At 47.4% G+C, this 27,500-nt stretch overlaps 1 protein-coding gene across 1 annotated transcript in view; it reads left to right on the top strand.

Annotated features, from left to right (window-relative positions):
- Positions 1-24,267, top strand: part of LOC307229821 (B-cell lymphoma/leukemia 11A-like) — a gene marked incomplete at its 3' end in the record, with an annotated part of 34,131 nt that extends 9,864 nt beyond the window's left edge. The window contains 1 exon segment of the mRNA XM_079999909.1: positions 22,277-24,267. Coding sequence (XP_079856035.1) covers positions 22,277-24,267 — 1,991 coding nt within the window.
- Positions 24,268-27,500: the final 3,233 nt, after the last annotated feature.

The raw sequence follows: 27,500 nt of genomic DNA, 5'->3' as shown, positions 1-27,500 counted from the left end.
AGATATGAAGTAGAGAGGGCCCCTTAATGTCTGATGTTATATTTGTGTGAAAACTTACAGCTGTATGTGTGTCTGTGTGTGTGTGGGTTCTTTTGTGTTTTTGTGAGAATGCGCGTGTGTGTGAATGTCAAAGTGTTATGGACGGACTGTGGTAGGTGCATATAAGTGCAGAACATCTCTGGCATTGTACCGTCCAAGGCCTCGCTTTATTTCTCGTCGGCTTTTTCGTCTACACATACCCATCGCCCCCTAATAGCCCGCGTTAACATTACATTTGATCTAAAATTCAAATCCCACATCTCTTAAATGATTATCAGAAGATGATGAGATCACACATTCTGAGGTGAACTCTCCTTAAGTCTACTTATTAAGACCACTTAATGCAGCTACAAAGTGCCAGTGGTGTGCGCCGCTCCCTCCCGAGTTAAAACGCTTTGCGTTTCGGATGCTGGATTTAAAGATTTAAAGCCATTTTTATTGGAAAACCCTGGCTGTTTGCGGCTAATTGCGAGATTGCACAAAGGAGCGTGCACTGTGGTGAGTACACCGCTGAAACTTACACACAGCTAGAAACACACACATAAAACACGTATGCTCATGTGCACACACACACACACACACACACACACTTACACACGCACACACGTACACACGCACACGTTCACACACATAAAAACTCCCAGACACCCTTTACTTTTGCAGGCTGAATCTCACTGATAACATGCCAGGGCCCTCATTTAAATTTGAAGCGCTTCTTTAATCTTCAAAAGCCTGATTGCTTTATGAATATGCATGGCCTGAGTCGACTCTCAGTTCATTACCTTGTTGTAAATTCTAATGACCATTAGAGCCCCGCGCAGTAATTGCCAATTGTTTTGCATTTTTGATTAGCCCATTACCGCCGCGTATTCTGAGCGTGTCTGCCCTGCCTGCCTACCAGGCCACAGCCGCAAACAGAGGGAGGGAGAGAGGGGCGGACGGATTAAGAGGGGGAAAGGTAGAGAAAGCGAGGGTAAGGTAGTAAAACAGGCTTGGGGCAATGTGTTCAAAATGTCGGGTGGGGGTAGGCGAGCTGGCCAAACGGAGCTTCGGTTCAGGGGGACAAACGACAGGAGACAAGGGATCCAGGATGGAGGCTCCCGAAAACAAGCTCCTCCTGACTTGTTTTCCTCAGAGCCAGAGTGCAAGACCGTGTACCTGGCCTCACATCCGTCACTGTGTGTTTTTGTTGACTCCGGGCATGTGCATGTCCGCCCAACAGGGCGCACATGTCCAGGTTTGCGTGCGATGTGGCGAGTTTCAGGTGCTGTGTGTGTGTGTCTGTGTGTGTGTGTGTTTGTGTGTATACAATAGTGGTGCATCCCAGTGCGCGCTGGGCCTGGGATTCATAAAAGATTAATAGCTCCTAGCGGAAAGGCATCGCTCTGCTACGACGTGATAACATCTAATGGATAATTTAGTGCTCTAAAACCGGCAGGCCAGGCCCCTTTCGAGGAGACCAGAGAGGGGCTGGTGCTGCAGTCTTTCTTTCTTTTTGGGAAGATGATGATGCTTCTGCCGTCGTTGTGTTTCTGAGACAGGCTCGGGCCAGAGATGAAGAAAAGTGGAAAAAAAAGTGACTGGATGGGAGACTAGACATTTTAATGAGACACTAATGATTTCTCTCTTTCTCTGTTTCTGTTCCTTTTAATCTGTGTGTGTGTGTGTGTATATGTGTGTGTGCGTGCGTGCGCGCGTGCTTGTGTGTGTGTGTGTGCACGCATGGTAGTTCTCGATGCATGGAGTGAGCGCTTGATGTCAAGAGTTGAGCTGAGTTGAGCTGCCTCTCATCACCACCCTCACCCCCAAAAAAAAAAACGCCTCCAACTTCCCCTTCCTCATTTCTCGCTCCCTCCCCTCCTGACCCCTCTCTCTCTCTCTCTCTCTCTCTCTCTCTCTCTCTCTCTCTCTCTCTCTCTCTTTTTTTTCTTTTTTTCTTCTTCCTACACTATCTCTTAGACGCAGGAAATGGGTCGTTTTTGACCGATAGTCGGAGACTGGTAGAACAAATTATTACATTATTACTGCTATCCAGTAATACTTAATGAGGCTTCTACTCCCTTTAGACTCTCGTACAGCTGTGCTCATCTTGCTTTACCCTCCCTCCCTCTCTCCCTCTCTCTCTCTCTCTCTCTCTCTCTCTCTCTCTCTCTCTCTCTCTCCCCCTCTCTCCCTCCTTGTCTGTCTGTTTCACTTTTTTCCTCTCTCCCGCTCCTCCTCTCTGTCTTTCTCGTTCAGCGACAACTCCGTGGTGTTTACACGCGGCTCCGAGGCCTCGTGTCAGTCTCCTATTCCCAGACTATTAAGCTGTTGACAGTTTGCTTAATCGTCCCACAGTTTGACTTCAGGGTAACGGGAGGGAGCCGGCGAAACGAGCGCTGCCAAAGTGGTCAAGACTTGTGTGTGTGTGTGTGTGTGTGTGTGTGTGTGTGTGTGTGTGTGTATGTGTGTGTGTGTGTGTATGTGTGTGTGTGTGTGTGTGTGTGTGTGTGTGTGTGTGTCTGTGTGTGTGTGTCCATGTGTTTGCGTGCGTGTGCATGCGTGTGCGTGTGTGTGTGTGCGTGCGTGTGTGTGTGTGTGTGTGTGTGTGATCCCTTGGTGGGATCCGGGCGTTCAGTTTATGCAAGATGAGGGTATTTGGGGGGGCCCTGAAACACAAAGGGGGAAATTGTCCAGTCTAGGATCAGATAGGGAGGAACCTAGCGGGCTCATCAGGTCGGCTGAGTCGAACGGAGATGAAGATAGAGAGACATAGAGAGAGACATAGAGAGAGAGAGAGGGAGAAGGAATAAAAGAGGGACTTGGTAACATCGGCAGGGCCAGCTATGGCTGAAGAAATCCCAGGCAGACAACATGATAGATGGCTTTGTTAAAGGGTCCCAGGGTGTCCCCTGAACTTGAAGCACTCTGTTTATCTTGAATAGGAGGTGGGGGGGGGGTGATCCAGCCTTTAGCGAGAGGAAGAGAAAGGGAGTGGAGGAGGAGGAGGAGGAGGAGGGGAGAGAGAGAGAGAGAGAGAGAGAGAGAGAGACAGGGAGAGGGGGAGAGAGAGAGGGGGGCCTGTATCTGGGCAGGCCTGTCTGGGGGTGGGGAGGTTAAGGGGGGTCGCAAGCAGGGACGGCTGCTCGCGCGGAGGGGGGGGGGGGGCCTGCCTCTCCTAGTGGCTGTCCATTAACAGATGAACTTGGCAGTGGTCCAGGCCTCGGAGGTCTGGGGAGACGGGCGCACACATGCACACATGCACCGCACATGCGTGCGTCCCTCCCTCTCTGTCTCTTTCTCTCTCTCTCTCCCCCCGCATGCACACACACACACACACACACACACACACACACACAGGGATACACTTTCCGTGGGTACCTGCTGAGTGTGGATGGAATGCCACCACCGCCCGTTTTTTTTTTGGGCGAACGGCGAAATGATGAACACACCTTGGCGTCACCTATGACAGAACCAGTTCAGACCGGTTAGCGGGCAGGGCGAGCTGGAAGGCTGTGTGTCCCTCTCCTCTCGCTCCTTGCTGCTTTTCAGGAGACGGGGGGCAAACAGAGAGAAGCCCTAACCTGAGGGCAGAGGACAATGGAGGCGAGCGAGAGGAGAGGTGTGAGAGCGTGGGAACGGAGCGAGAGGCGAGCGGGGTGCAGGATGTGACGGGTAGGGAAGAGGGAGCAAAGGGTTTGCTTTTGGTGGAACGCGGGGACGAAGAACCTTCCGTACGCTTGCATACGTAAATCGACACCTGTGTCCCGGTGACGCCGCTGCAAAGAGAACCCGCGCGTTGCGTTTGTGGTGTTTATCCCGGCGCACAGCGAGTCCATTGTTGTGCTTGAAATCGCTATCCTCACCCGTCCTCGTCGTCACCTCGTCCTCTTAAATGACAGGTCAGCTGGCCCTGTCATATTACCAATTACAAAGTAATGTAATAGAGCCGGCGTCTAATTGATGGATAGGTTTACTGGACCGGTGGGAAATTTGCTTCCACGCAGTCATCCACGGGGCATATTTTTCAAATGTTCGAATGCATTCACATGCTCATATTGTCCGTATTCGGCATGGTGACAATAATAACAACGACAACAAAAGCACGGGCACGGGCAAAGCAATGTTGACACAGTCCAGAGACAAACATTTGAGCCTCCGTGCATTCAGTCAGATTGACACGCTTGATGTATTGAATTTATTTTCACTACTTTTTTTGGAGCGTTCCTTCAATAAAATGCTAAAATTCAATAAAAAATATATATATTTGGTTGTTTTATCAGTAAATAGAGAAATAAACACACAGTATCATTAACATACGGTGCATTTTTAAACAAAAACAAGGCTACTGCAGTGCAAAAGGTGCATGGAAGGTGGGGTCGGCTTGTGGAGGAGGAGGAGGAGGCCTGGAGAATGGGAGAGGACAAGGTGTCACCTTTCCATCCTGCCTCGCAGGTGTGTCTCTTTTCCCCCCGTCTCTTTCTTTTCCTCCACTCGTCCTCCTCCTCCTCCCCCTCCTCCTCCCCTTCTCTGCATTCGACTCTCACTCTTCGCCCCCGGGCCCTGTGCTCGTTGGCTGTGACAAATGGACACAGGACACAAGACCTGACACACAACTTCAAGTGAAATGAAGACACAGTGAAGTCAAGACAAACAGTGAACTATTTCTTTTTTTATATATATTTGAACGATTGTTAATGTGTAAACGATTTTATTGTACAATAACTAATAACTAATGGTTGCACGTTGCAAAGTATGAAGATGGTGGAGAACAGACAAAATGGAGTGGATGTACTGTAAATGAAAACCGGCTAAGTTGCCTCAGTGTCTTGAGGCATATCCCTGGTTAAATTAAATTATCCACAGATGTGTGCATCTATAGGGCCTCCTGCCCACATATGTTGATGTGATGGAGAAGTGTAATCACCTTGTTAGCTGCTCTTGATGCTGCTGCTGGATTATGGAGATATGTATACGTTTACTGTATACATACCGGAGGGTGTATATTTAATGTGTTTTAATGCGTAATGTGTTCCTTGTGTGCATGTTGGTGTGTGTTCTTTTTTTTTTCTTATACAGCAGGTTCTGTCCCCTAGCAGTTTTATTCCAAGATGGGTTTTTTTTCCTCTCAAGCCTACATATGGCCAGGTCAGAGCAGTGGCCGTCGACATATCTCTCCCGTGTGTATATGAGTGTGTGTGTGTGTGTGCGTGTGTGTGTGTGTGTGTGTGTGTGTGTGTGTGTGTGTGTGTGTGTGTGTGCGTGCGTGCGTGCAGCAGTTCCTTCTCGATTTGCATATGTATATGTCCAGATTGTATGAGAAGAGCTTTAACACTTACAGCAGTTGGATTGGCTGGGGGACGGGGACTTTTGCAATAGCTGTGTGTGTGTGTGTGTGTGCGAGCGTGCGTGCATGTGTTTGTGTGTGTGTGTGTGTGTGCGTGCGTGCGTGTGGGATGCTGCATTTACCCCCCCCCCCCCCCCCCCCCCCCCCAGACAAAGCCGGCCACCACTCCCAGATGGTAGTCTGCTCTCTGTGGCCATGTGTCTGGATTTTGTGTGTGTGTGTGTGTGTGTGTGTGTGTGTGTGTGTGTGTGTGTGTGTGTGTGTGTGTGTGTGTGTGTGTGTGTGTGTGTGTGTGTGTGTGTGTGTCTGTGTGTGTTAATGTATATTGAAATGAAAATCAAGAAAGAGAGAGTGATGGATGAAGCCAAAAAAGAAGGGAGGTGAAGATGGCAGATAAAGAAGGGGGAGTGAAAGTGCAGCATCCGCATCTGTATTTTAAACAGTGAAGCTGAGATAGGGTGTCTGTGTGTGAGTGTGTTTGTGTGTGTGTGTTTGTGTGTGTGTGTGTGTGTGTGTGTGTGTGTGTGTGTGTGCAGTGCGTGCATGGTTGTGTGCGCGCGCGCGTGCTACGGCATATGTGAGAAAAGTCGACTAGTGTGAGAGTTCACGGAATTACACGGTTCCATGTATCACCCCTCGGGTTCGTTGGCATGACGTGACTAAGCGGGCGCCAGGCCCAATGCAACCCTGCGAGGGCTGCCATGTTCCCGGCCACTTGCTCTAGATGCATGAGAATACATAATGCAAGACAGAGAGCGAGAGAAGGAGAGAGAGAGAGAGAAGGCGAGAGATGCAGGATGGTGCAAGGGAAAGGATGGAGTGACAAAGGGATTGACAGACAGAGAGATGCGGGTGGGGGTGTTGGTAGGTGCATAATGGAAGTAGGGTGTGATTCAGATTGGGCATTGTTTGTCCTGCAGTGGTGATGACCTAGAGAGCGCTGGACGTCTGGCTAACGGGGTCAGCGTTATGGACAACGCATTAGGATTACGCTTACTTCAGCCGTCTGCTCCACAATGAGACGCCAAAAGGAAGCCGTTAAAATGTGTTGATTTCCATAAAGTGGATTATTTGGCCATTTGTGTCAGCAAAATGCGGCAAGTCCTTTTCCTGGAGATTGATGCTGAATGTTTGACCGTGTTGCCTGCAAACAAAGGAATTGCAGCCAAGATGGGAAGGTGCATTCAAAATGGAATTATGTGGCCATCTATTCTTGTGGCATTACTTTTGATAGGCACCGGAATTACCGGAATTTAATATTTTATTAAATGGTAGATAAAAGAGAGTTGATATGGTATAGAATGGTTGTAATATCTAATATACAGTATAATTTATAATGTGTGTGTGAGGGAGGGAGGGAGGGAGGGAGGGAGAGAGAGAGAGAGAGAGAGAGAGAGAGAGAGAGAGAGAGAGAGAGAGAGAGAGAGGTTGTGTGTATGCTTGCCCGCTCATGAGCATAAGCCACTAAGTGTGTGTGTGTGTGTGTGTGTGTGTGTGTGTGTGTGTGTGTGTGTGTGTGTGCAACAATCTTTTTCCAGCTTGCATTGTTCCTAGACCCGTTCCATGGGCACTTTCCCAGGCTGTAAAACTGGTTTTGGTCCTGTTAAAAGCCTCTCCTATTTTACCTTGAACGTGTAGTATTGTGTTATCAGGTAACACAGCGGCTACCCATCGGACAGCCCTTTGCCCTTTGGTTCAACGCGGGTAGGGTAAACCGTTCCCTTTTTTTTTTATACCTTTATTGAGGCGGGCCTTCTCTGCCAGCGAGCAGCCTGGCAGGGAACTCTCACCACGCTGGACGTGCCCCGCTCTCCCCGGGCTCGGATACTGGCGAAGTCTGCCAAGGTGCCGGGCCAGATTGCTGGTAATAGGCTGGCGATTTCCCTCTCATCATCTGTCAGCGCACTGGATCCAACTGCAGGGACCAAAGAGGGCTACCACTCTCCAATTAAAGAGGTTAACTTGCGCTCACCCATATCTTCTGCTTCCATTCCGCCGTCTGCAAGGACTTCATTAGCCCTCCTCTGCTTTCCTGTTTGTTGTAGTTTCTTTCTTTCTCTACCCTGTTTCAAACAGGTAATAATCTCTGAAAACAACAAGTCAGTACACTCGGGACACCAGGATTATGAAAACACGACAGAAATGACATTACTTGTAAGAATATTACAATGCGGAAAGGAGAAGTAAGTTGGCGGATGATGGCAGCCATAGGACTTTTAAGGAAGCTATACTTTACATTTCTTCATACAGCATTGTCAGAGAACTCGGGTTTCTTAAGCCTAAGCCACGAGGATGAGCAGTGTTCGAGCGAGAGCTGGTTCATGGAGATAAAGAGCTACTGGTCCACTCCCATCTCCTCCAGCAAAGACCTCCCATCGCCGGACGTGCCCGCTACACAAACATGGACGAGTGATGAGTTCTTGTCCTCATGGACCTCTCCCCGTTGCTTACCCCCTCACTGATAGGGTGCATTAACTCCTCCCTTGGCTTACCAACCTCCTCCACCCTCCCTCCGAAAACCCACTCTTCCTGGCTCCACTCGTCTTATCATCCGGGAGGTCAGGAAGTGGCCCCCTTGCATCTTCTCCGTGGCTTCTTCTTCTTGCCTCTAGCTACAGCAGGGGTACAGTACTGCACAGCAAAATGCCTCCCCCTCTCCTGAACCATGTACCTTTTTCCACTTCCATGTGCCTGAGCAAACGGTCTCAGACATTACAGGTATGTGAACATATTGCTTTATGAAGCCAATGTCCAGGAAGGAAGCTGTCTCCAGCCACTGCCTGTTCTGCTGCTCTCTGTCAGTTAACACTCCTGTCAAAGCTGCTTTCCTTCATGTGGATAACACTGGCCGGTTAAAAAAGTGCTGTTTGAAAGATACAATGGGATACTGAGGAAAAAATCTTCAGGTGTCTCTTTGGGGTTAAATGTAAAATGAAGGTATCACTTATTTTCACATATATACATTACATTTCCAAGAGGCTTTTTCCTGCTAATGCCAGGAGTTATATTGCAAACCATACGTACGCATCTAATGCTCCTCAACACCGATGCAAACTCAACCAACCGATTCATGTTGAGCGTGAACAGTCGAGAAGGAGTTAAGAAAGGAGGAAGTTGTGTGGTTCTCCTTTACCCACCATCAATTTCCCATGATACCGTGGCACAGGCAAATCCTCTTTGGTTACACAAAATGTCTGCCTATATGGCCAGAGAGAGGGCTATTATTAGCCTTATTTTGCCTCAGTAATCTGAGAACGTGATGCTTTTAGGCCCCCCGTTTGAGTGGCTGTCAGACACTTGGGTTTCTGCGGCAGATTAAGTGAAATTTTAGCAGCTTTTTCTTGCGGCCTGGCCATAAAACTGCACAAAGGAAGCAGCTGCCGCTAATGTAATCTAGGATGGGGTGCTGCGGCATAAAGCTGTCCACTACCCTTTTGTTTTTCCCCTTCTTTTGCTCTCCGCAGCTTTTTATATCATTCCTGCCACCCTCTGTCCACCCTCAACCCCTTTCCTGTAAATGTACCCTTCTCCTTTCACTGCCCTTCTTTCATCTCTTCATGTTTACTGTTTACTCTGAGGGCATTGGAAGCAGGCTACAGCCGTAAAGAGTGTATTTAAAGCAAAAACATATTTTGTCTTTATGCATCTTTATTCAAAGATGCATAGTGTCCTTTGTTGGACTCTGAAATGTTTGCACATGTACCCCCCCATGGTAATCCTCATAGCTTGGACAGCTATACAGTGTATAGGTTGAACATGTATAAAATGAGCCGACAGGGCCTTTACAGTTTGACCTTGTGCAAACCAACAAAGTTCAGTTCTGAAAATGCAACACAAGCAGTAAGCTGGGGTCAATGTCCCAGCAACCCTAGTGTCACGCAGGGGTTGCAACCCACCCCACCTCCCCTTCTTTAAATACAGGGTGGATCTTGGGAACCTGAGTTCATGTGGGTAGGGAGTGGAGTTACACTCCTGTCAGGCCTGTCTTGGGGGTAAGTGACAAGTGGGTGTGTTTGTGTCTATCTGTGAGAGAGGGACTGCGGGCTTGTCCAGCATATATGCACACATACATATACTGTACACTCACTGAGCACTTTATCAGGAACACCTGTACGCCTACTTATTCATGCAATGATCTAATCAGCCAATCGTGTGGCAGCAGTGCAATGCATAACATCATGCAGATACGGGTCAGCCGCTTCAGTTAATGTTCACATCAACCGTCAGAACCGGGAGAAAATGTAATCTCAGTTTTTTCAACCGCGGCACGATTGTTGGTGCCAGACAGGCTGGTTGGAGTATTTCTATAACTGCTGATCTCCTGGGATTTTCACGCACAACGGTCTCTAGTGTTTACTCAGAATGGTGCGAGAAACAAATGAAAAACACCCAATGAGCAGCAGTTCTGTGGAGGGAAACGCCTCGTTGATGAGAGGTCAACGTAGAATGGCCAGACTGGTTGGAGCTGACAGAAAGGCTACGGTAACTCAGATAACCACTCTGTACAATGGTGGTGAGCAGAAAAACATCTCAGAGAGCACAACACGTGGAGACTTGAGGCGGATGGACTACAACAGCAGAAGACCACGTCGGTTTCCACTTCTGTCAGCCAAGAACTGAAAGCTGAGGCTGCAGTGGGCACAGGCTCACCAAAACTTGGCAGTTGGAGACTGGAAAACATAGCCTTGTCTGATGGAGCTCCATTTCTGCTAAGGCACAGAAGATGGAAGGGTCAGAATTTGGGGGCAACAGCATGAATCCATGGACCCAACCTGCCTTGTGGCAACAGTCCAGGCTGGTGGGGGTGATGTAGTGGTGTGGGCAATTCTTTCTTGGCACATTTTGGGCAGGTTAATACCAATCAATCATTTCTTGAAAGCTACCGCCTATTTGAGTATTGCTGCTGACCATGTGCATCCCTTTCATGGCAACAATTTACCATCTTCTAGTGGCTACTTCCAGCATGATAATGCACCGTGTCACAAAGCAAAAGTCTCAAACTGGTTTCATGAACATGACAATGAGTACGATGTTCTTCAAAGGCCTTCCCAGTCACCGGTTAGGGTTAGGGTTACCCTAATCCAGTACAGCACCTTGGGGATGTGATGGAGCAGGAGATTTGCAGCATGAATGTGCAGCTGACAAATCTGCAGGAATTGCGTGATGCAATCATGTCAACATAGACCCACATTCCCAAAGGAATGTTTCCAACATCTTCTGGAATCCATGGCAAGAAGAATTGAGGCTGTTTTAAGAGCAAAGGATGCCCTACACGTATCAGTAGAGTGTAAAGCGTTCAGTGAGTGTATATATATCATTTAGATAAGCAAGAGAGTGGTAAAGAGAGGGAAAAAAATAAACCTATACTAGTCTATTGCTTGTAGTCTACAAACAAAACCATTTACTGATGAAATCATTTGTAGCTGAAATTTGTTTCATATAGCGAGCATTGAGCAAAGTGCTGACGTTTCACTATTCGAGTCCACTGTATCAACACGGTTCATTGTGTAAATGAAATTTTATTGTCTGTTTTAAAGGCAATGGCACAAACATCTGGCCCATAAATCTAAGGTGCTGCCACAGACTGCTGCTGGTGGAACTAGCCCCTCCTATCCCCCTATCAGCCATATATCCCAATTCCCACACTTCAACACCGATGGGGCAGGATGGTACGAAACAACGTTCGATAAAATGACGTGCATCATGTAGCTGGATGTGTGCGTGTTTGTCTGTCTACATTGTGTTCTTTCTTTTCATGGCCCGTTTTGGAGTGTGAGTTCATGAACCGTTGTTTAGGACCGATAGCATTGATGTGGATAAGCCAGTCAGTCAGGCCGTACATACTGTCCGAGTGTCCTGCCGTGCAGCTGTCCATGTATAAATCCTTCTGTCACCAAAGGAACACTGCATTTCTTCACATGTCTTGGTCACTACCTTTTGGCCGACTGGACGACCGACTCTTTACGATTTCTTGGTTCCCTTTTGGTAATGATGCCGTTGAAAATTGTCAGGTTTGCCTTCTATCGCTCTATCCAGCTCTTTTTCTCAGTTTTTCTTTATCTCAGGTTTCTCCCATGGCTATCCTTGCTACAGTATGTATCAAGAAGCCTCATAAAAAGAGAAAAGTATTTGTTGTGGTTAAAGACACATGTGCATATATGCCCACTACCACATATGTTGACTGGATTACCCAATAGTAATAGCTCTTGCCCTCCTTTTGCCTACCTTCTCTGCCCCTTTGCTCCTCCCTCCCTCCTTTCCCAGGGTTGTTCTATAGTCTCCCGCTATATGCATACGAAGCTATAGGAGGCCTGAACCCAGACAGATTTTTGGCACGGCCGGGCAGGTAGCATTCCAACACCGTTTGAGATCTTAGGGTCCTGGTCTTGTTAAAAGCTTGATTTATGCCCTACAGCTGGGCATAAAGAAACCAACAGGTTGGTTACCTTAATTAAAATCCCACTCACTACTTACCGCTTGCACCAATTGATGTTTACGATATACCCCTGGTAGAAATGAGTCAAAATGTTCGGCTTATCTTGAAACGGAAAACCGGCTGTTCTTTTGTGCGTCCTACATATCCGTCCGTCCACATAGCTGAAACCAAATAGACACTCCTGCGTATAGTCTGGAGTGGATTAGAAGATGTTAAAGTAGTCAACTGGGACTTGGGGGCTCCGATGTTTGCCACCTAACGCTGACATCCATTTTTATTTTTATTTTTTTTCTTCAAAATAGGCCCACTGCATAGCTCTGTGCAAGCCAAAGTAAAAGAAAGAGGGTTAAATGTTTGAACCTTGCTGGGTGCTATTGTCTGCCATTTTACCTCCTCCCTCGGCGGCGCTATAGCAGCTGATCCGACCACATGTCTTTAATTAGCAGGCAGGAATCTGGTACGGAGAGTCTCAAAGATGAAGAATCGTGGGGAGTGTGGCCTGCCATGGCCAAGCATAGGGCCCATTCGTCTTATGGACTGTTATTGATAGTAAATGTTACATGCAGGTATTAACTGGCTGCCTTCACTTCTTTTCAACCTTATCCTTCTCTTTTTTATTACAATGCAGGCTAGTGTTGTTCCAAATGCTGCATTCAAAACTCTGTATTCTTAAGAAAGAAATCCCTTCACTTGCACAGTAGACTGTTTACTCAGTGTTACATTACATTACATTACATTTAGTCATTTAGCAGACGCTTTTATCCAAAGCGACTTACAAGGGAGAAGAGTTCTCAGCCGTTCACATTATCTAGAGCAGCGTTTGCAGGGGGTACTCCGACAATTAAAAAAAATATATATACTGGTTGTATATAATGTTAAAAAAAAAAATCACATCCAACGCACACACAGTCCATAATTTATGTTCATTTTCTTTTTTGTTTCCCTTTCTCCCAATGCCAGTGCAGGGGGTGCTCATCTGAAAAAAGATCTTAGAGGGGGTACGCTACGAAAAAAAAGTTTGAGAACCACTGACATAGAACGCCCTCTGGGTATTTCTTGGTTTATTAAGGATGGACTGTGCTGTTTTGCTATAACCCGACAAGAGTATTTGTGTCAAGTGCTAGATATTGAACAGAAAATCATAATGGAACCATTTGTAGGTCACTGTGGATATTTGACCACTTCCTCATTCTGCCATGTCTCTTCCTGCTCTTGTCAGTATGTCTTGAGGGGAGCTAAATTATGGCTGAACATGAGGCCATTTTGCAATTTTAATTAGGATTTGGAGTGCGTACGGGTTGACAAGTGGCCCAGCACTGTTTCCCCCTTCTGTATGAATTAATTATTGAGGGGGTCGTGCCTGGGAAGGTGGTGGAAAGGGGCATTGTGGGGCCTTGCCACTAATGGCCATGAATGCGGCAAACCTTTAGTACATCTCATGTCTTGGGTTATAACCCAAAAAATGTAACATGGCTTGCTGAGGAAGTGCACTCAACTTGTGATATAAAAATGTCTCATCGAGAGTACAAATTTTGTTCCTGTGGTCACCACTTTGAACAAGCTGTGTCTTTCATATCGCAGATTCTCCAATTCCCTGACAAATAGTTTAGTGAGTTATGCCTGACCCCAAGATACCCCTCAATCTAAAGAGTCCAGCTATTGATGCTTCTTTGAATCCTTAACCACTCGCCTTCCGTGTGCACAGTCACACACACCAGATGGGACGTGTGTTAAACCCTCAGCCCCCACAGCTTCAGGCCACGGGACACTCCAACACACAGGCCCCCTTGTATTGAAGTGCCATGTCCCCCCACAATGCCTAGAGGCTCATATGCATAACGGGCCTCTATGATTGGTCCAAACTCACATGCCCTGGTCCTTTCACCCTGAGGTGGTCGGAGAGAGTGAAAAATAACTGCAGGTCTAAACCAGTCCTTGTTTAGTGTTGTCTAAATGATGGCCAAGCTCAAACAGACCCTTCTTAAGAGCTTCCAGAGATGCAATCAAAATGTCCTCGCTAACCAGCAACCAGGTCAGACTCGGTGACATCTACAGTAGCTCTTCCTGCTGCCGATCCCAAATGAAAACGGGACGTTTCCAGGTGGAAAGCATCCGGAACCCCAACTCTTGTCACCCCTCCAAAAACCTCACACTGCTGCTCTTTCAATTACGCAAAGTGATCCTGCAGTGATTCAGCAAAGATGCGGCACTACGTTTTCTCTCTTATTTATTTACTCGGTGCTTTGGTTCTATTCTACTTTCATTTTTCATTAGGATGTCCAAATAAGTAAGTAAATATGTTGTAAATATAATTTGCAGTATACAAAAGTAAATATAAACGTAAGTATACATACATCGATCCTACTATTTCAAAATATGTAGTATAGATACATGCATAATCCACAGGGTTGATCCACAAATCTAATAATGAGCCCTACAATATATACAGTAAATAGGAAGAAAAGTATGTGTGTGTGTGTGTGTGTGTGTGTGTGTGTGTGTGTGTTTAAGGCCTTGGATAGAGTCCATCAGAGGATAAAATGCAAAATGAGAGACGCTTAAGAAACTGAGTGTGTCTGTCTGTGTGTGTGTGTGTGTGTGTGTGTGTGTGTGTGTGTGTGTGTGTGTGTGAGGGGTGGGGGGATCTTAACCCCAACCACTTTGCATGCTGTCATCAGAGCGTGTTAAGAGAACAGCGTGAAGGAGGGAGGTGAAGTAAGGAAAAGAGTAGACAGTGAGGAGGGGCTTGGGGAGACGGGGAGAGAGGTAGAATGATACCGACCCCCCAAACAGACTGTGGGGTGTGTGTGTGTGTGTGTGTGTGTGTGTGTGTGTGTGTGTGGGTGTGGGTGTGGGTGTGTGTGTGTGTGTCCAGGCTCACAGCAGCTCAGTTTGACTGCAGGTTCATGCCTGTATATCGCCCTGAGCTTCATTCCCCCACTGTTTCTCTTACCCCTCTTCCCTCCGTCCTCCTCCTCTCCCTCAAGCCCCTCTTCTCGCTCAACACATTGCCTGTTCTTTGGTAAGAAGGATTCCTTGGGGCCACTTCACTTTATTTTTGTATTTCTTATTGTAGGGAAACCCTTTACTGCCATTTGTGCTCCCATAAACGAACAAGAACTAATATGGCTGTATATATTTCTCGATTTGTAGTGTGAGAACTGACAGAATCTATTCCGTGTGTGTGTGTGTGTGTGTGTGTGTGTGTGTGTGTGTGTGTGTGTGTGTGTGTGTGTGTGTGTGTGTGTGTGTGTGTGTGTGTGTGTGTGTGTGTGTGTGTGTGTGTGTGTGTGTGTGTGTGTGTGTGTGTGTGTGTGCATGTGAGTTGTTGCCACCTGCAGTTAGTCCTCATCCTTGCAGTGATCCAGTGCAGTTGTCTCCACAGCATGGAGCTAACTGTCCATCTGTAGACACGGAAGCAGTGGATTCTGGAGGGGTGTCAGCTGCAGGGCCCGGCATGTTCCAGCCAGTGCGGATAACATCCTGCCGAATGGCACACTGGCTCATAACGCGTTCCACTCGTCCAATAGCTGGAGACCAAACAGTTTTGACAGTGTCGAATGCCCCGGCCCCCGGCCTTATCATCCCCCGCTGCCTGCTTGGCTTCCCGCCCCCTCCCCTCTCCTCCCGATGCTATCCACCAGGAGATTTATGCAGAAATGTGCGGTGTGTCGACCCCCCGGTCCCTCTCTATCCTTCCTGCAGGGATGCCAGGCTGTCATAAGCCGGGCTGTGCAGAGATAGGGAGGCTGGGGCCGCTGGCCTCTTGTCTAACCCGGGCTATCTTGTCTCGCTTTGCATGGCGATGATTGTTGGAGGGAAAGCAGTGGATGGTCTTGTCTAAATGGTGCATTGTGCAATTGAAAACTGGGTTGGAGGTTGGAGTGAAAAAAAATGGCTATTTCGTATTCACACCTCTTCTATTCTGTTCGGTTCTCTGCTGCTCCATTCAACCCCCCCCCCCCAGGACCTCTCTTATTGAGACATATCTCTCCTTGACAGAACGTCTCATACATTTCCCCTTTTCAGAGTGCTCAGAGACCACTTGTTCATCTGGGATGTCGCCCGAGTCCAAAAATACTCCAACTTGATTAAGTCTTTGCATGTACCTGGATATGTGTGCTTAAACTGACACTTGGCATTTTACAGATTCTCTGATTCCAGCCCCACGTTTAGTACTTACTGCATTGTTCACTCTCGGGTTTTTTGTTAATGGCGGTTTGATCTGACGAAGCGGATTACTCCTCAATAAACAATCTCTGTGGACGCTTACATAAGCGATGGTCCACTTAATTAGTCTGGTTAAGCTTAGAAGCCCAGAGGTCTTTTTGCTGTACCATTAGAGCTGGGATGAGAAACAACAGCGTGCGGACTCCCACCGCCGCCAGTAAGCAGAGAGCTCTTAATGATCTGCACCAGAGACATGTTCGGCCTTGCCTATTATAAGGTCTGCCGGACTGACGGTACCAAAAGCACAAAGCTGGCTTCCAGCTGGGCTTAGCGGGAAGACGGGTGAATAGTTAGTCGGAAGGATGCGTACATGGATGGATGAGGAGTTGGATGGTGGGTCCGGGTGAATGGTCAGATCAAACGTAGTTCAACTACTTCAGGTAAAGATCAAAGGGACTACGGTAGCACAGGATGACATAATACATAGAATACTCCAAATTTTAAAGGCATCGGAGCAAAAGTGTGTCACTTACAACCACGCCCATGCATGGACACTCTTAGGCGGTGGATGCACAGGTGGGAGCTTGCTTTCTTTCAGAAAGACATACATATGTAAAATGCCAGACATCTGCATGCACAAATTCCACGTATCCAGTACACTCGACACACCTTTCTCCATCACATCGGATGCGGGTGTCCCCTGAATCGGACCTTCCGCGGGCGGTGCCGTCCGTCTGGGATGTTTTCTCGGTCGCTTTGGGGACGCGGGAGCCGTTGGGGGGGGGGGGGGGGGTCGGGGGGTGTTAGTCTTTCAGACGAAGCGGGAGGGAAAGGTACCGTAAAGACACGACTGGAAACAAACACAGCCAGCAGTTTACTTTATAACCGAGCACAGACCATGAAAGACCACCACGTGTCCTTATCCGAAGATCTCCACCCCCCTCATTCACTCACGCCAGCCCAAGTTTTACTTCTCCCAATCGGTCCCTGCCTGTGCCACTCTCGAGTCACTCTCTCTCTCTCTCTCTCTCTCTCTCTCTCTCTCTCTCTCTCTCTCTCTATCTATCTGTCCAGCTCCTCGCTCTACAACCGCCTCGACTTCCTCTCAGTTCACTTGGTGTGAGATTAGTGTTGTGGTCGGTGGTCAATTTGGACTTCCCTCACTGGCACAATAAGGCGAGCCTCCGACCCTTCTCCGCCAGAATTGCAGGCGGCGCTCGACATCAGACATGTAGGAGACTCGAAAACCTGGACGGAGGCCTGCTCTTTTCCCCCTGGCTCGCTTTTCTGCTCAGCGAACCACATTTTCTGTATCTGGCTTTGTCTCAGGAACAAGTGTTGGTCAAACAAGCCTTTTGTCCGAGGCCAGTGGCTCCGCACGCCGCAAAGCGTCTGGCCCGGCGCACACCAGCGAGTGTGTGGACCCAGCCGTTGTTGTGTGTTGTGCCTGAAGATAGACTCAGAGGGGGGGAAAAGTAAGGTAGAAACGGAGAGAACTTGATCTTAACACATTCATTTGCCCGTGTCACAGGTAAGTTTGTTGAAAGTCCCTTGCGAGTGAGTAAATGTAGAAAATAACCGAGAAGAAGAGACGCCTTTGGCCGCACTCCTATGTCAGCCCTCGTTGGCCCTTCCCTCTCTTGCCTTACCCTTCACCTCCCTTTAATCCCTGACTATGAATACCCTAATGACATAAACAGAGTAGTAATCACATTAATGCTTGTTACTGCGAGGGCACTCTTAGAAAGCACTGTATTGACAGCCCCTCTCCCTCCCCAGGCACTCACTCCAACACCTATAAACACTTATGAATATTGGCAAGAACCAGCTATTAGCATAATCTCTTTTCAGGTGCAAGTGCTCGGAAGCCCAGGCGTCGGGTAACTTTGGGAAATGGCGTTGACATGCGGTGTCCCCCATGTCTCCCCCTCGGTTTCTCTTGGAAGGCCTGCAGGCTAATCCTGTTAGCACGTTCCTCCATTAGCTAAATGACCAATATCAGTGAGAGCTGCATGGTCACACCAGGACAGTCTTATCCCACTAGAGGGGTTGGTCAAGGACAAAACACAAAGGGGAGGTCAAGTAAAGTACAACAACTTTTGGAAGGCTGTCTGTAGAGCTCCGCGGATGTGTAAATGAAGGTTTTCTTGTTGTGGTGGGTCATGAATGTACCGACATGGTGCCCGCCGTTGTGTTTGTTTTCCTGCTTGTTCTCTTCTTTGGTCAGTGGTAGCCAGGTGTTTGTTTGTATATGAGTGAGGGAAAGAGAGTGAGAGTGATAACTCACGGACAGACGGTGGTGCGGCTGCACGGCGGCTCACAGCAAAAAGGCTTTGAATCCCGGCCGTCCCGCGTTGAGTTTGCATGTTCTTCCTGTGTTTGCGTGGGTTTTCCGCCTGGTACTCCGGTTTCCTCCCACCACCAAAAGACGTGTGTGTTAGGGGTTAATACCCCCTGACCGAGGCACTGGCAAGAAGAGCTGGAGTTGGTCCCCGGGCGCGGCACTGCGGCTGCCCACTGCTCCTAGCTGGAGGATGGGTCAAATGCAGAGGATTCATTTAGTTGTAGCCTACTTGCACAACAAAAAACGTATTCCATGCAGTGCCAAGAGGATACAGGTTTTCTTTCCAGGTGGTCACTACACCAGCTGCTTTCAGTGGCTTTTCACTCTGGCCAGCTCACGTACAGCGAGAGAGGGAGAAGCGAATTATCAGATGAAATCAGCCGGAGGGTAAGCGTGCATACCCATGGCATTTCATGGCACAGGGTTTCCTATCCCCGCTTGAACAATGGGGTGATCTGCATGGGAAGAATCCTCCCAGATGGTGTGCATTCTTCCTGGCCTGCCGTGCCCGGTCAGCATTACCATCAGGCCACTTTAGCACAGTGGTGAGTACTGTGTCAGCAGGGACCGGCCACCATATCTGTTTTTTAAGGCGCCGTCATTTCCCTTCCACCCTTGCATCAGCCGGCCTTGGGCTTTTTACATGGGCCCTGGATTATATTCTCTGCCTGATAGCGACGCATTGTGTCCACTAAGACGCCATAATAGCCTCCTCCTGCTATGTGGTGCAATGTGCTGAAATGGCCTTGGAGGAGTTTTTGCCCACCCTCCCCTCCTTTCCTCCCCTGTCTCTGTTCTACTTTCTCTCATCTGTACTCTCACTTTCTCTCTGTTTTCTACTATCTCTCTCTCTCTCCTTCTCTCTTGTTCTCTCTTTTGTGTTCATGTTCTTTCTTTCCTTCTTTCTTCCCTCTGCTCTTTTTTGTCAGTCTCTTCACCCTAAGTCTTCTCTTTCAGCTTCTGCCATAAAATGGCAGCTAAGGGCTTGTCAGTGTGTTTTTTCCCTCTCTGCTGATCCTATTTCAAAGGGACCCAGAGATTCAGAATTTGCCCCAGCTCTCCTGCTCTAACTCGCCGCAGACCCGGCGTGGGGAGACGCGGCAGATAGAGAGGGGAGAGAGAGTGGAGGCGAGAGAAGGAGGGAGGGAGAGATGGCTAGAGGACAGGCTCGTTTGTAAGACCGTCCTCCTTTTCCTCATCCGTTTCTTTGCTCCTCTGTTAAAGGAGAAAGGAAATCGCGTTCCATCAAACGCCCCGCAAGGGTGACGTCCCTCCACTCCTTTGACGACGACCACTGAGGAGGAAGATTTAGATATGTGCATCGGCTTCCTTGCGAATCTGGGTGAGCGCCGCCCTGGCTGCCCGACGCCACTCAAAGTGTCCACCCGCTTGGACATGAGTAACAATTATTGTCGCTGTTTGTGTGCAGAGCCCGCTCTGTCAAACCGATGGGCCGGTGATTGCATATCTCTAAGGCATGGTATTTCTTACATATAAAAAAAAAAAAAAAAAAAAAGAATGGCGAGTCGGCATGGAAAGTGTTGGCTTTTTCTGTGTCCTTCCGTGTTTGGCGTTAGTGGCTTGTCATCGGGAAGGTCCCCTTCACGCCACGTTTCTCTTCCGCCTTCCCGTCATCCATCCTTCCTTCCCTCCCTTGCTCGGTCCCGCCCGTGCCTTCGCCTCTTGACGGACAGGGACACGTCTCAAAGAACATGAGAGAACCCCCCCCCTCCCTCCCTCCCTCCCTCCATGACTTTCTTCACAATACCGTGGACGTTATTCTCATCGTGTAAATAGGTTGCCGTTCACACATGATGATGAGGAAGTCAACGCTGAGTGGACATTAGAGCTCAGATTATAGCATAGTCATTCTGCGAGTAGCATGGGGATTTCTTTTTCATGCGGTACCAAACACAGAGAGAGAGAGAGAGAGAGAGAGAGAGAGAGAGAGAGACGCGCACACACACACATCCACACACACACGCACGCACGCACAATGAAACTGCAGGCATTTATCTGAAGCTAAATCTTAAGATGAATAAACCGGGCATATTGTATATGTGTGTATGAGGAAGGCAGAGGAAACACATATGGGCAAATGGCCTTTTTATGATGGAAAAAATTCCATAGTGGGTCAAAGCCCCTTGCAGGTGGCAGCAATTAACTGTAATTTTTGCAGATTGTAATGATCCATAATTTACCTCTATACCCCCCACCCCCCAGCATCTCCTTTCAGTCCGGAGAAAAAGGTTTGTGTGGAGGTTTGATTAGGTGCACATTTTACGGCGGTCCCTGGTCTTTAAGTGAGATTGTTCGGGGGCGGGGGGGGGGGGGGGGGGGGCTGCAGTGGAAGTAGACATGTGAGATTGCCGGGAGAACCGAGAGACACCAATCTCTCCCCTTCTTCCTCTCATCCACCGCATCCTTCGTTCTTTTCTCTTCTTTTTTTTTTTTGTGCCCCTTCTTCACCCATAGTCTCTTAGCCGCAGCAGGCTTAAGACGTACAAGCCTGTCCGTCGACCATCTTAGGGATGGCTCGTAGTCACAATCACAAATACCCTCCCTCACTTTCTCCTTTTCACCCAATCTTTTCTCTCTCTCTCTCTTTCTCTCTCTCTCTCTCTCTCTCTCTCGCTCACTCATTTCCTTGTCCTCTCTCTCTGGCACAGTGCGATCATGGTTTGTGTTCAATGTCTGCAGATGACTTCAGAAAAATGCCCCCCAGTGGAAAAAAAAATAGAAGAAAGGATAGGAAAGCTGAGAGATGAAAGAGGGAGCGCATTTGCAAGTGGTGGATGCTTCTTATTTTGCATATCTCTCACTTCTGCTTTTCCCCTCTTCTCCTTTTCTATTCACCTGAGAGGATTTAAATAAATCCATAAAGCATGAAATATCAGAAATAGAAAAACTAATGCATGAAATGCATTTTCATTGGAACCTCCCCTTTCACACACACACACACACACACACACACACACACACACACACACACACACACACACACACACAAACACGCACACGAAACACACACACGCGCACACTCTCTCACGCACGCACACACACACACACACACACATACACACACACACACACACACACAAACACACTCAATACACAAACACATTAAATTTTCTTCTGTCCTCCCTTATTTTCTGTGAGTGTGTGTTCTGTCTGATAGACGCTGCTGGTTTTATTAACATATGAACTCTTATTGCATATTAACACCGAATACCAGTGTTAATATGCAGCATCAGATACATGTCCCACTTCAGCCTTGCTAATTCTGTAAACAAGGCATTGGAGGAGGGGCTGAGTGTGTTTAACGAGATTACGAGCGCATTGTCAGGCAAATCTGGGGTCAGCATGCAAGTGCTGTTCAAAGTCGATTAATGTTTAAAATATTCTTATGCCCTCTCAACTGTGTAAATTTTGCCTTTGTGCTCCAGATGTTTCTCAGCACCGTGTTTCATTTAATCTCCTGTTTGTGGTGGCTGTTCACTGCAACCAAATGCTTGTAAAAGAAACAATTTTGAAAAAAAATGTAATATGCATGCAGGGATTATTTTACCTTTATATGTTAGTGGCTCTGCCATTTGAATTTGGTTATATACAGTAGCTGAAAGAAGAAAAAATAACCATCGCATTTTTTTCCAATTTAAATTTTTTTTGCTATTTGCTAAGGGACACAAATTATTGTCTCAGACAATACAAACCATAAATATATTTGAATTGCTAGTAAATGAAAATATCACAAGTTAATGAAAACTTTTTTTTTTCATTGCTCCCATCATTACAATTTTGTCTGCAGGTGCAGTTACCATTGAAGAAACTGTTGTATATCGATATTATCATAGATTATTATTTTATTTTGCGTAGCCTTTTTTTTTAACAACTATAATATTCATTATAAAGCAATGTCTGAGGAAAGTAATCTTGAGTTTTTCTCTTATAATTTTTCCAGATAAAGATGAGCCCAGCAGTTACACCTGCACCACGTGCAAGCAGCCCTTCACCAGTGCCTGGTTCCTGCTCCAGCATGCCCAGAACACCCACGGCTTACGAATTTACCTGGAGAGTGAGCCGGGCAGCCCGCTCACCCCCCGTATGGCTGCGGCGCCCGGAATGGGGGGGGACTGTGCCTCCTCCCAGCCTCCCCTCCATGCCGTCCACCTGGCTGATGGGAGCCCTTACAGCCTCCTGAGGATGCCCGGGTCCGGATCCGGCCGCGACCCCGCCTCAACCCCTCGTGAGGGACGCTACCCACGGACCCCACCGCTGTTCAGCCCTCCGCCGCGCCACCACCTTAGCCCGGATGACCTGGCCCTGGCCACTCATCATCCCAGCGCCTTTGACAGGGTAATGAGGCTCAACTCCGTGCCCTTGGAGCCCCCTCCCAGCATGGACTTCTCCAGGCGGCTACGTGAGCTGGCAGGGAATACCACTGCAGCGTCCCCTCCTCTATCGCCAAACAGGCCCAGCCCCATGCAACGGCTGCTGCAGCCCTTCCAGCCAGGCTCCAAGCCCCCGTTCTCCGCCACGCCGCCCCTCTCCACCTCTCAGTCTCCCTCTGGCTCACGCTCCACCCCTAATCAAGTATCCAGCGTTGCCCAGCCTGGTACTCCTCTCAAGGCTAAGTCTTGTGAGTTCTGCGGGAAGACCTTTAAATTCCAGAGCAATCTGATTGTGCACCGCCGCAGCCACACGGGTGAAAAGCCATACAAGTGTCACCTGTGCAACCATGCTTGCACGCAGGCCAGCAAACTAAAGCGCCACATGAAGACCCACTGTCAGAGCAAGTCTTCAGCACTCAATGCCAAGTCTGATGATGGCCTGTCGACCGCTAGCTCCCCTGAGCCTGGTACCAGTGAGCTTATGGGCAGTGCCACGGACGCTCTTAAGTCTGTTGTTGCTAAGTTCAAAAGTGAAAACAATGGCTTGATGCCAGAAAATGGAGAAGAGGAGGAGGAGGAAGAGGAGGAGGAAGAGGAGGAAGAAGAGGAGGAGGAAGAAGAGGAGGAGGAAGAAGAGGAGGAAGGAGAGGAAGAAGAAATGGACGGTGAAGTTGGCGGTGAAGGTGCGGAGGAAAGGAACAGCTACCGCTTCAGCCTGCGGCTTGAAGGGGCCCGCCACCACCAGAACAGCGAAGCTCTCCACCCTCATCGCCGGAACACGTCGCAGGAGCCCAGTGACGAGGACTCGGCCATGGAGTCAGAGCGGGCAAACGATTGTGGAACTACGACCACCATGAATGGCCTGGGCCCTCTCTCCACTGACAGCCTGTCCAGGAAGCTGCTGGGAGGGAGCGTCAGCCCCGGCTCCCTCAGCCCGCTGACCAAGCGCATTAAGGTGGAGAAGGACCTTGATCCCCCAACCCCCACCATCCCAAACACGGAGAACGTATACTCCCAGTGGCTAGCCGGCTACGCCGCCTCACGACAACTCAAGGACCCCTTCCTGAACTTCACCGGCGGAGACTCCAGACAATCACCCTTTGCCTCCTCATCTGAGCACTCTTCGGAGAACGGCAGCCTGCGCTTCTCCACGCCGCCGGGCGAGCTGGACGGGGAGCGCGCCGCCTCGGGACGCAGCGGCACCGGCAGCGGGGCCAGCACCCCCCATGGCGGCGGCGGAAACGGGCGCCCGAGCTCCAAGGACGGACGCCGCAGCGACACCTGCGAGTTCTGCGGCAAGGTGTTCAAGAACTGTAGCAACTTGACAGTGCACCGACGCAGTCACACCGGGGAGAGGCCCTACAAGTGTGAACTGTGCAGCTACGCCTGTGCCCAGAGCTCAAAGCTCACCCGCCACATGAAGACCCACGGACAGATGGGAAAAGATGTGTACAAATGTGAAATCTGCCACATGCCTTTCAGCGTGTACAGCACTCTGGAGAAACACATGAAGAAGTGGCACAATGACCGGCCTCTGGCTAATGACATTAAGACTGAGTAGGCAGAGGGCAGCGCGCTAGCGGTTCTCTCTCAGCCCCCTCGGTTAACTAGTGACCCTGGCTAAGTAGCAGATAACTGAGGGAAGAGGACAACAGGGTTAGACACCAGTACACAGTATGTCCCTGGTCCCCACCCCTGTTGGAAAACGCTTAACGCATGATCCATACTTGGGGAGATACTATTGCATCCAACTTTTTGAGCCTTCTATTGTGCAATAATTTACACGTTTTGTACTTTTTGTAACTGGACAGCATGCTCAGTGTGTTTTGGCTACTTAGAGAGAAAAATTGTCCTCGGCTGGTTGGTTTGGTTGTAGTTGTGTTGCTATGGATACTTCTAATTTCTTCAACATGTAAAAAAAAAAAAAAAAAGTCAAGTGTGAGAACCCATGCTGCATACATAGTATTCTACATATCATGTACAGTTTTGTGTTCCAACATGACAGTTGTATATTCGAAAAACCGTCAAGACAAGCAGGGTCACATTTTAAACTTATCTTTGTGAAAGATTTGCCATGCAAGATTGAAACAAGATATACTGTATATATCAATTGGCCTGCCTATGAAATGCTAGGCACTAACGCCGCCCAATATTTCCTTTACAAACAGCAATGAAATTAACAATATGGTGTGAAAGAACAACAAAGAGTGCCTTGGATGTTTTGCCTGCATTAGTTTATCCTCCTTTTTGCTATAAGCTTGGAGTTTCCGCCCGAGACGACGACGGGACATGTACGTGCAGATATGGATTGAGCAGGTCCTTGCATCAAGCACCTGTGCGACCCCGGTCCTTGCGAACACAAGGAACACAAGGAACCGGCTGAAACACGACAAACAAACAACAAAAAAAGACAAGATGTATATCTCTGGTTAAAAAAAAAAAAGACAAAAAACAAAAAAACAAAAAAAAAAGGAAGGAAAGAAAGAAAGAAAGAAACCATCATTGAACTGCCTGACTCATGTGTATTGTGAATTCTCCATGGTGTGGTTCTGTTTACTGGCATGTTACATGCTGAAAAGGGGGGGGGGGTTTGGCGAGCGGAGCGTCGGGGCGTTATTTTGAATTGTTTATGCTTTGCGGTACCTGTGTTACCACACCGAGACGGTACTCCAACCAGTCGTTCTTATTCCACAAACGTGAAGCTCTTAATGTTCCAGAGTGTTTTGTTTTCATTCGACAGTTGAGGTTTTGCAGGTTTTTTATTTTTATTTTTTTGTTATCAATGTGGTTTTTTTTTTGTTTTTTTTTGTAACCAGCACAAAACGATGTTGTGGGCGTTGCTGGGATCTACGTTGTCACCTGAGGACTGCGGGGGGGGGGGGGGTTTCAGAAGCCCCGGGCGGATTTGGATCGCCCAAATACCACTTGGGGTCAGGCACGTGACTTGGTTTGGGTGAAGGGAGGAGGAAGAGGATGGTGTCACCCACAATAACGTTGTTATAGCGCTTATTTCTCTTGACCGTGTTGGACGTTAGATCCTATCAATTCCAATTTGCAGTGATCACAGAAAAAAAAAAAAAAAGCGGGAAAATCCCAATGACAATATCACCCACACCCACTTTAAAAAGTTTTGTGCTCTTTTTGAGTTTACATGTTATATCGACCTCCAGTGGTAGTTGTATTTTTCTTTCAAACTGGCTCCATCCCCTGTCACTGTTAATGATATAGCACTTGTCACTCTGCCTTGGAGTCTGTATCTGTCTCTCTAATCGGAGGTACAGTCGGTTGAGTATAAAATAAGGACCGGAATCTAGATCTGGGTCTTAACTACGTGCACTGTTCAATTTTCCCAGTTTACAGGTGGACACTCGAGGGAAAACGTATGCTCTTATGCTGACAGATTGATGTGGATCGCTTTGCATTATACTTAAAAACAAACAAACAAACAAACAAAAAAACATTGAACTGCAAACTGTTGCCAGCCATGTTTTGCTCCCAGGGACTGCGCATCAGTTTGTCTCCTCCGGGGTTTCATCGCAGGAACCGCCATAGAAATATCCTGCTTTGTACCAACCATAAATAAAAAAAGAAAGAAGATACTGCTCAGTACAGCAACAACATTTTTTCTTTTTTCTTTTTTTTTTTTTTTTTCTTTTTTTTTTTGATTAAAAAGAGAAAAATAAGACATGCTGGTGATTTATTTTTAAAAAGTTACAATTCAATATCTTTAGGTGAGAACTTTATTTAAATTGTTTTTTCGTCTCATTTTTTATTTCTTTCCTTGTCGTTTCTCCATTCTGTCTCGGCGACGGCCGGGACTCGATCACTATGTAATGAATATAAAATGAACATGACTCATATTTTTGCCTTCACTGTACACCAGTCTTCAGGTTGAACAAAATAGAATTTGCATTGGGGAGAGATTTATGATGATATATGAATATATAGAGAGAACTTAAACACATAGGAAAATGCACACAAATGTAAGTTCCTATGTTAAAAAACACATTTATGGTCTACTTTTTTCATGTATTTAGAATGGTATTTGAAATTAATGTTCACTTAGTGTAGGCACTTATAGTATTTATGTTGGAGCCTCCTGTATTTTTAACTGTTTTGCCTGTACTCTTTAAAGGTTTCAATGTACCCTTTTTTTCTGTAGTGAAAAAAAAAATCCCAACAAGCTGCCACCTTATATTTTCTTAATTTGGCAGGATAATATAGTGTGAATAATTTGTATGCTTGAAAATGAGTATGTTTTTGAAAACTAAAATGTTGTGGTGTTTCCATCAGGGTGAGAGGTCATGTAATGGCCTCATCAGGCAGTCCCGTGGGAGCCACCACACTGAGGTAAAACAGGTGGTTGTACATATCTTTTTAGTTGTTTTCTTTTGTTTGTTTTTGTTTTTTTTAATATTTTTCTCTCCTGCCATTTTATATGCAGTAATACAAGCTATTGTTGGGTTTTCTCGGTAGTTGACTTTTTACTGTCCTGTCACATGTACCACCTGATAACATTCCAGCCATTTCTAAAGACCTATAGTCATATGCAATCAAATCGACATCAAATTGAAAAATAACTTTTTTGCAGTTTTTGTATTTTGTTTAACTTTTTTTCATTGCCAAAAGACACATGGTGCTTTATAATTTAAGCGTGATACATCTCATATGCAAAGCATATTCTAAATATAACGGTAATCATTAAGTGAGGTTTTAAAGACGAAAGCTTGGTAAATTTGTTTTCATTATTGATGGTAATGAGGTACATATATGTTTTTGGCCTGTTCTCAGCCT

Source organism: Zeus faber, assembly GCF_960531495.2.
Source record: "Zeus faber genome assembly, chromosome: 4".
NCBI classification, from domain to species: domain Eukaryota; kingdom Metazoa; phylum Chordata; class Actinopteri; order Zeiformes; family Zeidae; genus Zeus; species Zeus faber.
The sequence above is the reverse complement of the archived record's forward strand: the minus strand, read 5'-3'. Positions and strand labels throughout refer to the sequence as shown.